The 14,819-nt window shown below is 44.5% G+C and overlaps 1 protein-coding gene across 1 annotated transcript in view; it reads left to right on the top strand.

The window, feature by feature from the left end:
* The window catches only part of myo16 (myosin XVI), a gene marked incomplete at its 5' end in the record, with an annotated part of 75,581 nt that overhangs the window by 36,401 nt on the left and 24,361 nt on the right, over positions 1–14,819 (top strand). The window contains 11 exon segments of the mRNA XM_084545362.1: positions 1,844–1,949; positions 2,788–2,905; positions 3,403–3,550; positions 4,142–4,259; positions 6,218–6,335; positions 7,092–7,163; positions 8,555–8,696; positions 9,371–9,443; positions 11,716–11,868; positions 12,291–12,491; positions 14,405–14,480. Of these exon segments, the coding sequence (XP_084401488.1) occupies positions 1,844–1,949; positions 2,788–2,905; positions 3,403–3,550; positions 4,142–4,259; positions 6,218–6,335; positions 7,092–7,163; positions 8,555–8,696; positions 9,371–9,443; positions 11,716–11,868; positions 12,291–12,491; positions 14,405–14,480 (1,325 nt within the window).

Raw genomic sequence — 14,819 nt, 5'->3', positions numbered from 1 at the left:
TACTTAATCATTCCTTGTCTTGTTTCTCTTTTGCTCAAGCTTTCTGTTACACCGTGCATCTCCTATCGCTTTTTGACACACACACACACGTGTGCCCAGAAGCGCGCGCACGCTCCTACACGTTTGCAGGCAATCATCGGCCAAGATCCCCCGAGGCGAGTGCTCTAACAAAATGCCCTTGAAATCTAATAAAAAACTGGTAAATGAAAAGACAGTGAGTGGACCTTTGGACTTCACACTCAGCAGGGCTGTTAGTAGGAAATATAGCAACACACACACACACACAGTCTCACGGCGCACCACAGCATACTGCGGTCATTAGTAAGGGCTTCTGACCTCCTGAAGCCATCTGCTTGGTGTTACGACGCAGGTCTCAACTCTCTGCATGTCGGTGAGTGTCAGTGCATGTACTGTACAGGTACCGTATGTCAACTTTAATATCCACACAACAGAAAATTATAAACAAGCCCCCGGTACCACATAAGTTGTGGCATTTAACAGTGTGTGAAAAGTGGTGCTCAACGGACCAGTGCTTGTTTTTTTTTTTTTTTTTTCTTTTTGGCGTTACAAATAAAAGATTGTGGATTTAATGGGAAGAGATCCCAGAAGGGATGTTGTCAGGCGGGTGGAGACATTTGTCAGAGATGACAGATGTAAGAAACAACCCAGTGACTGACAACTCACACCAATTCTCCTGAGACACACTCAGAGCAGTGTGACAATGCTTGGTATGTGTAACATCATTTGCTTTAATTTAATTTAATTGAACTGTTGTTTCATGTTTCCAAAGAGGTTCCAAAGAAAAGAATAAAAATATGGTAATTTCAGAAAAATGCAAAAACGTTGACAGCAGCAAAATGTAATATAGTACAGACACTTCATGTAAAAGGGTGATACAATATGAAATTAATATTATTTGCATAGCACAGTATCTTATACACCAATCAGCCATAACATTAAAACCCAAAAAAGTAAATAACATTGATCATCTTGTGACAATACAATGTTCTGCTGGGAAACTTTTGGACCTGACATTCATGTGGATGTTACTTAGACATGTAGCACCCACCTAGACCAGACCAGGCACCCCCACCCCATAGCAATGACACTCCTGCAGCAGCAGCCATCCCCAACAGGATGCAGCCTGACATAGGCACACACACAAAAATGGTTTAGGAACAACTAAAAACAAACAAATATGAAAACCAGCACAATGTGTTGAGCTGGCCTCCAAATTTACTAGATCCCAAACTCATCAAGTATGTCTATTCTCTGATGAGTCACAACTGTTTTGGAGGCACAAGGGAGACCTACACAATATTGGTAAATGATGTAACTGCCCTTGCAAAACACTACAATGCAACTTTATTGCACATCTTAACAGAAACTCTGCAGTGAGGCCTGTCACGAATATTACATCACCTGATTCTAATTATTTGAGCTGACTGCGATCACTACATATAATCCTTTGCATTGTTTCCATTCACCTGTTTAGGCATCGTTGGATTAACAAAAATGTCGTAATTCCATCATTATTTCCATATTGTTTTCCACCATCTGACGTTTGACTGGTTGCATCCCCTCCTTCTGTTGCTGTAATGGCACCTCAGGGGAGAATTATAGCGGCAGCAGGTGTTTAACTCCTAATATAGTGATGGTTAGTAGCCAATTAACTGTTGACTTTTAATACAATCATAAAAGAGGCTGTTAATGTTGCAAAAAACCCGACAGTCGCAGTTTATTTTCACGACAGTTAATTGCCGACAAATAATCCCTCTTTGCGAAAGCCCTATACGGCGTTAACATCAAAGCCGCAACCTTCTGTTTCGTCCTGTGTCTCCAGCGGTGAGAGCGGTTCTGGGAAGACAGAGGCGTGTAAGCACATCGTGAGACATCTGACGGCTCGGTCCAGCCCCAAAGGCTTCATGCTGGAGCCCAGAATGAAACATGTGAGTCTGGAAGTCTGGATGGGCCTGTCTGCGACGTACCTTTGAAAGCAATCTGTGGGCTATGTGTCCTGATTAAGAAACGCTTACGTGGTGGCTCTCTCGGAGGCAAAATGCTAGAAAAATATCCTTACAATGCACTTTATTTTTGTCGTTGTTGTTTCTCCCTAAGTTTCCATTGACATCATAACTGTGTGAATGTATCCTGCGTTTCCTGTGCTGCTGTTGCTGTTGTTGATAATAGATGTATGGATCAACAAATGCGTTTCCTAGAATAGATACCACAGAGGAACATATAGTATATGGTGACATTTTTTTTCTACTAAAGAAGAAAGAAACGCTTTAGGTCAGAATTAAGTACACCAGCAGCACACACTGAATATGGAAAAGCGAATTGTCTTCGTAAAAGGCCAAAGTCGTCCAGGTCAACACTTAGTGTATCGCTGCCTGTTGTTTTTTTTCCCCAGTTGCTGTGGTTTAGTTTTACTAAGCAGATGATTCACCTGCTTTGCACTCACCCCATCTATCAGTCAGTCAATCAGTTGTGTAACAAAGCAGCGTGCAGCCTGGAATGAAGTCATCGTTATGTAGTCGATATCTGGGTCAGCCCCCTCTCTTATCATTTGGGGACACACAAAAAAAAATAAATAATTGAGTGTCCCAATAATGGGTGTACACTGACATCTAGCGGTAAAAAGGGGGAATGGACGCAGGATTACTTTTTGTCTCTGGTCTGTAAAATACTATGAGTTGGTTAACTTTTGCTCTGCAGTGAAAGTATTGTATATTAGACATTGTAATTCACTGGCAACATGGCCTTTTATGCTGATGAAATACGCAGGTGAACTGTATTCTTGAAGCCTTCGGTCATGCAAAGACTCAGAGGAACAGCAACTCAAGCCGCTTTATTAAGCTGTTGACCCTCCAGTACTGTGATAAGAGGAAGACGCTGCTCAGAGGTAATCTGTCTTTTACTCTTGGACTGATTTGGTTGTCTGTCTGTGATCTTTACTCTATTTTTTTTTCCCCATTCGGCTTTTATTCCACACAAGAGGCATGAATTGTCAAAACGTAATGCTTGATTCTGCAAAAATATCTGTATTCTGGTTTTGTTTCTTTATCCTTTGATTGTTTTTATTCCACGCATTTATTCTGGCAGATAATTTGTTTAGAAGAATGTAATATTTATTTTATAGTTATCACAGTGTCATAGTGACGTCCATTAGTTTGCAGATGCAGTGTAGTGAGCCGCCAGCAGGTGGCAGCAAAAGTCCAGATGTTCCTTCTTTTTTTTTCCAATGCATTTGACCTTATTTTACTCCAGTTTATTTGATCAGCGAGCACTAGCCATACCGTAGTGGCCACAGATTGAATATTCGCTGCTATTATTATCAGCGCCATTGGAATTTAAACACACGTGTGTAAGTGAATTATCGAACCCATTTCCCTTTTAAAGCCCACGTGTACGCGTACATGCTGGAGAAGTCTCGCCTGGTCCACCTGCCCCCTCAACAACACAGCTTCAGAATCTTCTATCTGATGGCTGAAGGCCTTTCACCTGAGGAGAAGAGTGCACTGTACCTCAACAATGTCCTGGCTCATAGGTATGTGGCCGCCAGATTGAATCACATGGTGCAGAGAGATTATTTGTTATGATCTGTTTGGTTTAGTGGTTCTTCTAAAACGATAATATAATACATTCCTGTGTGCGTCTCTCCGCGTTTGCTCATCAGTGTGGAGGTTGATTTCTTACATTTAATCATATTATTAAATTCAGAAGCTGTGCATATTCTCATTGGTTGATTCAGTTACTGTTTTTGCCCCAAGAATCCAGTCTGCATGTCTAGTCTGATAAAACGCTGACCTCAGTCTCTGCTGGTTTGAAGGCTAGCAAGCACCCTAGACCTTCTAGCACGAGACCAAGACATAGTGTCTGAATATGTCTGTGCTCAGTGTGTGATACCGTTCAGCAGATTTAAAACCGCGTTCTTCTTTTTGCACCTTACCCAAATCATTCTCCGTGCTGTGACTAGCACAGCGTGTGACTGTGTACAGAGCTGCCTCATAAATCTACCGGTTCTAGGTCGTCTGTCATACCTCACCAAGGCCTCAGCTTGTTCTCCGTGCTCATTTCGTTTTTGTGGTTGTCTGAAGTGTTTATCTAAGCTGTATCCGTCTTTCTGTCCTTATTCCAGGTATCTTAGTGGAGTTCTTCCTGGAGAGAGCCCTCCAGTTGCAACAGCTTCTTCCCAGAGCAGGGAACATCTTGCGGCAGTCAAGCAAGCCCTACGAGCCCTGGGCTTCAACAAGCAGGTATTGACTGGCACTCTGTGTGCAAGTAAAACACCTGCATCCTTTTGGGCGCAGTAGAGTATTGTGCAAACGGCCGTTGCCTCAGCTCAGTGGTTCGCCAACGATGAATAGAGCTGTTTGTTGTTTGAGCAGCACGGCGACAGGACACAGGAGCTGGAACATACAGAGGAGTGAAGTCTCTTACTCATTGTAAGTGAATGTCGCCCGCAAAGGAGGGTCCTTCTAAGGGCCTACAACTGCAGGGGAAACCTTCAAATCCTGAATCAGAAGAGAAAAACTACTAGTTTTAGGCCTCTGATCAATCTGTAGAGATGTTTCAGCAATACCTGATAAATAATGACAATTACACGTCATTAATTTTGAGGACTGCCCACAAACTAAATAATTGACAAGTGACTGATGGCTTCCACTGAAGGCTTCCAATGTATGTACTCCCAGTTCGGGCACAAGCATCTATCTAAAGACCATACGAAATGCGTGACCAAGTGCATAAGACAGGACGTTGATCTAGACATGTAGTATGCACTGGTACAGTCCGTTCCTGTGCGCCACCAGCTGTGCTCCCGGCCCATTATCAGGTCCTATTCTTAGATTTCCCGTCAGTGTCTATCAGCAGTGAGCGACCATCATCTCACCTTTTAATCCCGCTGCAGTCAATACATGCAGACAAGACATAAGGGACGGGGGAGTAGAGCGGCAGATATTGGTATTATCAGAGGGCACTACCGTCCACTGGATAAGCGACCAAAGGACAGAAGATGGGGTGGGGGAATAGGAGGGGAAGTGATGGACCACCCATTGGTCTCTGTCTAAGCTCTCATCAGGGGACAACTCCCAGTCCAGACCCAAAGGTCAATCGTCATTAACGCTCCCTATCGCTCCTTTTCCCTCCCTTGCTCCCTTTCTTCTCCTCCCTAAGCGGGAGGGTCTCTATGTGTATAGAGTGTCAGACAGAGACTAATGCTTGTGTTTATCTTTGAGATATCAGCTCCAATATCCTGCCTTGCGAGAGTGTGCACGCACACACACACCCACACACACGGACACATATATAAGCACACATCCTCAAACTCAAACATCCCCCCTCTCAGAGATTCAGAGCGGTCGGTAATGGGGTATTCCATTAAGCGTCCTCTACTCAAGGGCACAGAGGAAGGGAGAGTGTGACAGAGGGAGAGTAGCGTATGAATGGAAGGAGGAGGGCTGGTGCATGATAAGTGTTAGATTATTAAAATATCCATACTTTTTATTTGCAGTCCACCGAATGACTAGTTATTCCATATTTCCGTTGTTAGCAAGAAAGCCCGTGACAATTCAAAAGCAGCAATGCACGGATCAGTTTCTCGCCGCTGTCCAACTTTCCTCCCGGTCACACTTAGTTAGAACCGAGATCATTTGTTCCTACTGAAAATGGAAATCTTCGAAAAATGGGTCACAAACACGTCGCTTCAAAGCCAAGTCATTTCCCTTAAACGGTGGAGCGGGGCAGTTTTTAGCAGCATTTTAACCAGAACATTTGTTGTTTGACTATTTTCAGTGCGTTGTGTGTGCTCCAGGGGTTGTCATGACGATGAAAGAACCTGGTGTGAAAGTGAGGTTTATTTATGTGTTGCGAGCAACAATTGAGGTCAAAGAGGCAAAGAGGGCTAAACTTAATAAGGCTTTGGCAACGAGGCTTGTTAGAGGGATCCTTCGGTTAGCGGGATTAGTTTTTCGGTCTTTTCATGGGATTTGTTGACATCAAGTTATGTAAATAAAGAATATTGCCAATTGTGTCCTTTATAAGAGGTTTAGCGGAGGTATTAAAAACAAATCCCGGGCCTTTCATGAAAAGCAAGTTGGTACTGAGCTATGAAAAATGTTTCTGGCCGATTTTTGCACACTTTCACTCGCTAGCAGGTCACGTTTTATTCCCCTAACTCCCCACTTCCTCCTCTTTCTCTCTTTCTCTCTGCTAGGAGGTTGACTCAGTGTTTACGCTGCTGTCTGCCGTGCTCCATATTGGCGACCTACGTTTCACTGCGCTGACAGATGCCGATTCGGCCTTCCCTTCTGACCTGCAGCTGTTGGAGAGAGGTCAGTGCGCCCGTCACAACCGGGGCCCAGGTTTCCTCCCTGTGCGGAGGCGGGGCGGTCGGGGAGGAGGGGGAGCATCACACCGACTGGTCTTGTTTACCTCGTTGTCATAGCTCCTCCCTCTCTCTCTCTCTCTCTCTTGCTTGGAGTTCTGCTTGGCTCCATGCCAGGAATAGCTAAAGGCCAGACAGTCACCTGTTTGGTAAGCCGCATTTTGTGCCAAAGCGTAACCATGGTGAGATCCTCTTGTACCCACTTTCCCACTATCGGGGTCAGTGTTGTTGTTTTTTTTCTCTCTCTCTCTCTTTTCCTGGCGCCCTCTCTCATTATGCAACCGCTACATGTGTTCCTGCGACCTCTGACCTTTTGCGAGATGGTAAACAAATGACTTCAGCGCCCGAACGGGAAGGAGCCAGTCGTTGTCAGGGAGATGTGATGTCACGGCCAGTGATGTCAGCGCGGGGTCTCTGGGTTTGCCGTCACCTGTTTTCGCTGCTTGTTTATGGGTTCTGCTCAGAAATCCAATGATGACTAATCGCTGCCAGCTCCGCCGATCGGTAAAGAGGGAATCATCCGCGGCGGGGTTCGGCTTGTTGCGGTGTCAGCGTGATATCATCAGAGCAGACTGGGTTCTGGGACGTGATCAGCACTACATTTCTGACGCTCGGTTAATGTTTAATGCTCCATGTTACTCATCATGTCACTGTCACTTACTCTTCCCTCTCTCTTTCTCTCTCTTTACCTTTCTCACCGTAGCTGCTGGATTATTGCAGGTGTCCCCGAGTGATTTAAGCACTGCCCTCACTTCTGATGTTCAGTACTTCAAAGGTATTGACTTACCCTCTTTATTGACCTGTTCCTTTTTTTTTTTTTTTTTTTTTTTTGCACAGACACGTAGAGGACAAACCTGAACACTGCTGAGGTGATAAATTATTCCCCTAATAAGGTGCAGAAACAGCAAGCAGCTGGGGTGACTCTTAAGTGTTTGTCTCTGGCTGATACTGGTAGAAGACCCCTTGGCAGACCCGCAACATGCTTGAGCGATTATAAATATTTCGTGAGGCCTCGGAATGGAGCTGAGAACATTGCTGGGGAGAGAGATATCTAAACCACGCTGCTTAGCCAACTTCAGATAAACCCAAGAGAACTGATGGATGAATAGATGTGAAGGCCGTTCTTTAGAAAGTATTACTCTCCAGCTATTTGTGCTTCTGCGTCATAGCCAGGCTGTAGATATGGTATAAGAAAAGAAATGCATCTCCCCAGTTATGCAATTATACATCACAGTGTGAGTCAGACTGCTACCACTGGTCGAAATTAATTTCCTCACCCATGTCTATGATTGGACGCACATGCACAGGAAATTCACCCTCAGCATTTGTTCAACTTCAGTTCCAACTTAACCCGCTCAGTTCCAAGCAGCAATGTTTGAAGTACACCAAGAAACTCAACACAACTGACTGCCATTTAGAGGCATAACTACAGGATTATTCTGGCACATCAGGTACAAATGCTAGGCCACCAATCAGGCATAACATAATGACTACTGACAGGAGATGTAAATAACATCGACCACTTTGTGACAACTCAATGTTCTGCTGGGAAACTTTTGGACCTGGCATTCGTTTGGATGTCACTTAGACATGTACCACCCACCTAGACCAGACCAGGCACCCCCACCCCATAGCAATGACACTCCTTGATGGCAGCAGTCTTCCCCAGGAAGATGCAGCCTGACACAGGCACACACACAAAAACAGTTTAGGAACAACTCAAAAAAACATGGAAAACAGAACAAGGTGTTGACCTGGCCTCCAAATTCACTAGATCCCAAACTGGTCAAGTGTCTGTGGGATGTACTTTAGCAAGTCTGATCCACAGAGGCCCCTTCCCTCAACCCAAAGGACCCAAAGACCCCCACACCACAGGACACCCTCAGAAGGCCTATGTCCATTCTCTGAATAGTCACAACTGTTTTGGAGGCAACAACAGAGACCTAAACAATATTAGGAAGGTGGTTTTAATGCCTGATTGGTGTAGTGCCACACAAGCCATGCACATATTTGTTGTGGGAGTATAAATGAAGCGTTAGTCTTCTTGCGGTAGAGAAGAAAAAAAAACTACCTTTGGATACATGAGGACAAATCTCTGGTAACTTTTACCCTCGTCTAAATTGTCAACTACCAGTAATGGTGTTTTCTGTCTGTCCTGTACCGTAGGTGACATGATGACTCGACGGCACACAGTAGAGATGTCGGAGCAGTACAGGGATCAGCTCGCCAAAGCCATCTATGGACGCCTCTTCAGCTATCTGGTCAACAGTATCAACGACTATCTTCAAGGACAGGACGAAAGCACCGGGTAAAGCCGCGTGTGTGCGCGCGCACGTGTGTTTGTGCGCTGGGTGTGTTCAGTGTAAATCATGGGACAGAATTCTTTGGAAGCTCTCGCTGTTGATGTCTGCAGATCAGTTATCACAAACACTACCAGTGAAGTCCGGTGCGTTGCTCTCAAGCTGTCAGTCATCCAAGTCCTCTGGAGTGACAGAGCTAACATTGCAACACGGTGCATAGTTTAGAGTGGACGTCTGTTACAGTTTGCATTGCATGACACACATGTTTAAGTATGTACGCTGAAAAAATAACACTAAACGGTGGGGAAGAGATGGAGGACGCACCCAAGTTTGCACGGAGGTCTCAGAAAAACTTAAATACACACACACTCCCTGGTGAAGGTCACAGGATCCTTGGTGTTGTTGATGTTGTGAATCCTTATCACACTCTGACAGATAACCCAGGCTACATCCTCTGGAATGTGTTTGTGCTTTGCCTTGTTTACACACCAACCACAGAATGTAATAAATTTGTCAACCGCGTACTCGTGGCACACCCCCTTGATGCTATTACACACACCCACGCACACAAGCATGATAGTTCTTGTCATAGTCGCACAAGCAGGAGCGTTCTTATGTGAACCCTTGAAAATAAAAGTGATAATGTCGTAATGGGTTTTCCTTTCTGTTTATTTTCTTCCAGTGACCCTGCCCTGGAAATTGGGATCTTGGACTTATTTGGGTTTGAAGAATTTCAGAGGAATGGATTTGAGCAGGTGGGACACAGTCTTCTGTGTGTGTGTGTTCCTCTCCCCTTCAAACGGATTGTTTACCTAATCAAAGCAAATGCATTCTCCACGCCCCACGTCCTGACCTATAGAAAGCTCTCTGAAAGTGGTCATTTCAAACAGATCCTAATCAAATTGTTAAAATATTTGGAGCTCTTATCTGTTTCAGGCCCGGAACATTTTTGTCTGTAATTGTAATGAATGAGGTGAGGTCTGCGGCTGACTGTGGCGTGATGTTCTGCTGTCCTCAAGTGAACTGAAGGTTGACACAATGACTGTCTGTGTGCAACATGTTAGCGTAGCGGGACGCTTTAAATCAGTGTGTTAGGGAGGGGAGTACTGCTTCTACAGCAATGTAATTTTTTGGTTTTTCTCCTAAAAATTTTAAGAGTGTTGATCTAAAATTGCGTCTTGGTCCAGTGTAGTTGCGCCTTTATTTGTTTTCTAAATAATTCTGTAAGAAAACTGCACAATTCCACATTTTGGTTTTGGTTCACTGACATTTATGTTTGGCTAAAACCACACAAGACACAAAATATCCCCTTTTGGAGCAGTTATATTAAACTGCATTCAGCAGGGCTGAAAACTGGGTGACACAGTGAACTTTCTTCAAAAGTAGAGCATTTAGCAAGAAGTGCTTTGGCCGCGTGCATACATGTGAACGCTGAGCACCTGCGCATACGGTACATGAAGCGCTCAGCTTGTCTATGATGAATGTCAGTGCGTGATTATGTTTTATGTCGTACAGAAGACAACATGTGCAGCTCTGCACCGCTCACCTGTTAAGGGTTGTAAATCTGCCACGTGCTCATCCAGCTTGCACTGTTAATAGACTACTCCACTATAAGACTGGCAAGGATCAGGCTGGCAAGTCTGTGGATGTGTGTGCCTCTGTGTGTGTGTGTGTGTGTGCTGTCTCAGAGTGTAATTCATTGTGCTAAAAAGTCTTAAGTGCTTATTCCTGCTACTCAGAGCTTACACTTCCTCCCTGTGGAGTTACTGGTTTCTCCCAGCTTTTATTAAGGACAGAGTGTGTTTGCCTTTGCTTTTGTGTGCATGTGTGACTTTGGTGTTTGCGTGTACGTAAGAGGAAGTGAGGAATTACATAAGCTTTTCTCTTCAGGTCACAGAAGGTATCAGAAGAAGAAAGTGTGGAGCGGGATGACAAATCTGACAATTGAACTACCTCTTCTGTTTAGACGTATTCTCCAATGAGAACCGCCTGTTAATATGAGCCAGAACACACACAAATTACCCACCACGCACAGAAGAGAGAAAAGGGGGAGCGGGTTCTGCATAAACACACACAATGATCGCTTACAGTAGATGCGGTACATCAGTGACAAACAAGCTCTGACATGTTTGTACACACATGTACACATACGCAGGAACGTACACCGGCAGGCTCCAAATGCGCGGCGTGATCAGGGCCATTAGAGCTTGTTAATTAGAGCTGTGTTTGTCAGGGATGTGTTGTACCTGCTCAGCACTTTGCTAATGAGCTAACTCAATCAACCACCTGCTGGGACTAAGCCTTTAATGGACTAGACTAGCTTGAAGACAAAGAATAGACAAACACGACTACAGCCGTCTGCAGCCGTGAACAACAGCACAGCTAGATCAGCGCTTTAGTCGAGGGTGGTGGGTTAAAAATGTGGGTCATGGCACACATGCAGCAAATCACCTTTCTTTTGAAGAAAGTGTTGTATTGGTTCTGTTTTTAATTGACTTCTGTGCTCCCTCGCAGTAAATTGTGCATTCCCCTGATCAATAAGAACAGTTAATAAATGGGCAGAATGGAGAGACGTTGATGCGTGATACTACTGGTACTTGTTCTGTACGTGCTTTCCCGTTACATCAACGTGACAAGTCACACTTGAGTCTCGCCGTCAAATCTCCACGCACATGTGCCAGACTAACCCGTTTGATTTACTCCTCCTTTCTGTGTTGTGACTGGATGACTCCTCGGTTGGGAAAAAATTGCGAATCTCAGCGGGAACACCGTGTCCATGGCGTGGCGGAATAACAGACGCCACACAGAGAGGCTTCCGTCAGCGCGTTGCATGAGTCGTCCCTTTAAACGCTCCCCATATTTTCAGGGTCAGTTGCGTTACGTGAGTGGTCAGGTCATTAAAGCCCCACTGGCTTCCTTATTGGTGCCACAACAGGTTATGTTTGAGACTGTAATTGCGCATGTCTCTGAGGAGCTGCACCGTGCTGAACTGTGTGTTCACGGGTTGGTGTGCTGTGTGCCTTCCAGCTGTGTGTGAACATGACCAACGAGCGGCTGAGGCAGTACGTCTCCGAGGTGCTATTCCAACAGGAGCAGGCTGAGTGTCTGCAGGAGGGCATCGCCATGGAGACCCCCCGGTCCCCCAGCAACCACTCGGCCGTTCTGGACTTCTTCCTTCAGGTAGTTTACGCGTCTGGTTTGGACCAGTGCAGTCCAGTTCTACCTCTCACGATGTAACCCAACTTTACAAGCCCATTCAGAGCTTTCAATCACCAATTTTAACACATTGTCAAAATTGTACTATCACAAATTGTATGGTTCTCCATAAATGAATTGTGTTTTGTTGTGTTTCTATCAAGCGTTTGGAACATCCAACAAAAGCATAACAAAAAAATGCATATGACATAACCTCACCATGTCTTCTCACCACATAGCCTCCTACCCATCCTTTTTCTTCATCAGTAATGGTCTGAAATAGAATAGAGGGTCAGCCATACAAATTGAGGGTAACTGCAAGTGCCACAAGGAAATAACATAAAACTGCCCTGTGTAAATTTGAGTGGCATAAGTAATATGTGAGGGTCCGTTTGTTCCCTGTGCAGAAGCCTCAGGGACTGCTGTGTGCGTTAGACGAGGAGAGTCAGAGCCTGCGGCCAGTGGAGCAGACCCTGTACAAGAGGCTGTCTGCTCAGCTGGACTCCAACCCAACTCACGCGCTCTCCCTCACCACCAAGGACGGCAACGGCAACCCCCCACCCAAGGACCAAGGCCCGGCCTTCACTGTCAACCACTATGCAGGACAGGTCTGTATGTAATACACGAGAAAAATGACAGTGTGATCTACAGTATGACCTTTATACGTGTTTACTGCAGTCGAGACATTTACACAGAGCAGAACAGAATTATGGCATGTCTCTGGTTTAGTAATAACCGTGGCATTATCTCAGGAACACCTTGATAGGATTTCTTCCAAGTTTGCCACAGATCTTCACCGACACTCAAGGATGAAGGTCAAGGTCATTGTGAGATCACAAACCACATTTTGCCCCTTAAAGGGGAATTACTGTTTTTCACAACTTGGACCTTATTTCTGGCATAAAATACGATCGTTTGCTCACCCATATAACTTTGGTGTCATTTGGAGTCGTTTGGACGATATTTAGATCTGCGTATATCCATATAGTGGGAGTGAGTGGGGCACCGAAACGCAGCCTCTAAATAACGCATTATCTGCTGTGAAACTCATTCATTTCACCAATATTTTGTTATGATATGCTGGTGCTATTCCCCGTTGAGTCCTGAGTTACCTGTTCGCGGAAGTGCAGCGGTTTGTTGTTCTTTGGCCAGCTTTTCCTCTCTCTGCCTCCTTTCAAGAAGCTCCTCATCCGTATACTCTGGCTCAAAATGGTAAGGACGTCCATCATAAACAAAGTTGTCGTCCACAACCTCTGAATCGGAAAAATATTCAGCCATGCTGCAAAAAATTAGCAGTAGTAAATTACAGGTAAACAAGCCGCGTGGGGTGCGAGTGGCACTCAGAGATGACATCATCCATCCAGGTCAGAGGTTAGTAGGTCAATCTACAGACCCTGGATGATGATAACAGGTAACTCCGGACTCAACGGGGAATAGCACTAGCGTATCATAACAAAATATTAGTGAAATGAACGAGTTTCGCAGCAGATAATGGGTTATTTAGAGGGTGCGTTCCAGTGCCCCAGTCACTCCCACTATATGGATATATATATATATATATATATAAATGTCATCCGAATGACTCCAAATGACACCAAAGTTATATGGGTGAGTAAAACGATCGTATTTTATGCCAGAAATAAGGTCCATGTTGTGAAAAACGGTAATTGCCCTTTACCATATGACATGCCAATTATGGCAACATTTCACTGAGATCTCTTATCGGACAGAATGGTAAAGTGTTGATATTTAATATCCCCGAATAAAATGCAAAAGAAGAAGAAGTCTTCAAAGTGTTTATGTGTTTTGAAGAAAGAAAAACTCAGTGCAGATATTCTGAAATGCATATAAGCAGTTACAGCCGTTCTGTGCGTGAGGAGTCGTTATCAGTCGTTATGGAAATTGTAATGAAGGATATGCTTCAGGTTTTATGATCTTCTGTGGAGGAAGAAGATTAACGTGAATCACACAATATTCTTTGAGGAAGATATATTCACCTTCGAAGCTTATTATATGCCCCTGGTATCTTAATGATACTTCAACAGAGTCACATTTGACTTGTTCTATATTTGCGTTGGTGATCCACTGAACTGTTGTGATGCACACAAGTAGATGCGCATATAATAATACTAATATACAACTATTTATTTACCTGTTTTGGATGTGAAAGGATGTGATCCTGCCTACAGAGAAGGCATTTAAAGGGATAATGAATAAAAAAATACATTATTGTTGTATGAAATGACAGTGAATGATGTAGTTTAATGATAAAGTTACGGGGTTTCTTTAAATAAAATTGGCAGCAATTATCATCTTCCAGAATGCAACACACACCGTGTCAGTAAGAAAGAGAAAAAAAACTGAGAAAGCACAGCTATGTCAGGTCAGCAGCCTCATACGGGAAGGTGTTTTCCACAAAATGAGTCATTTTTATGCTCTCAGCTCTAGGTTCGATGTAAATTGGTGCACTGACAAATAGCTAATGGTCCAAATAAGACTGAATGTTTTGTTTTTCTACCAGGTTTCATATGACCTCACAAGATCACTCACAAAAAACAAGGACTCCCTTCCTCAGAATCTCCTGTTTACGATGAAGTGTAAGTACCCAATGAATAACACGCGCATGAGCACATTGTGGCGTCAGAGCACACTTCATCACAAAGATGCCCGCTCGTGTAAACAAACAGCGCACAGAGCCTCTCCTTGTCTGAGCGTGGTCGAGTTTGCATGTGTGTGTGTTTGATCCCGTACGCGGCAGACAGCACCGTCTGTGTGTATATTGTCTATAGAAGGTGCCAGATGTGGGGTGTTGTGGTTAGCGGGACACAGGCAGTCGTTGTGTGACTGCCAGGCTAGTCCTGCGTCCAGCAGCCTAATTGCTATAATTTCCATGATGAGGCTAATCTTCTAAAGGCTAGCCCTTCTCTCACACTTGG

This window comes from Chelon labrosus, assembly GCF_963514085.1.
Source record: "Chelon labrosus genome assembly, chromosome: 5".
In the NCBI taxonomy this organism is placed as follows: Eukaryota; Metazoa; Chordata; class Actinopteri; order Mugiliformes; family Mugilidae; genus Chelon; species Chelon labrosus.
Note: the sequence above shows the minus strand (reverse complement) of the source record. Positions and strands in the feature narration are given on the sequence as shown.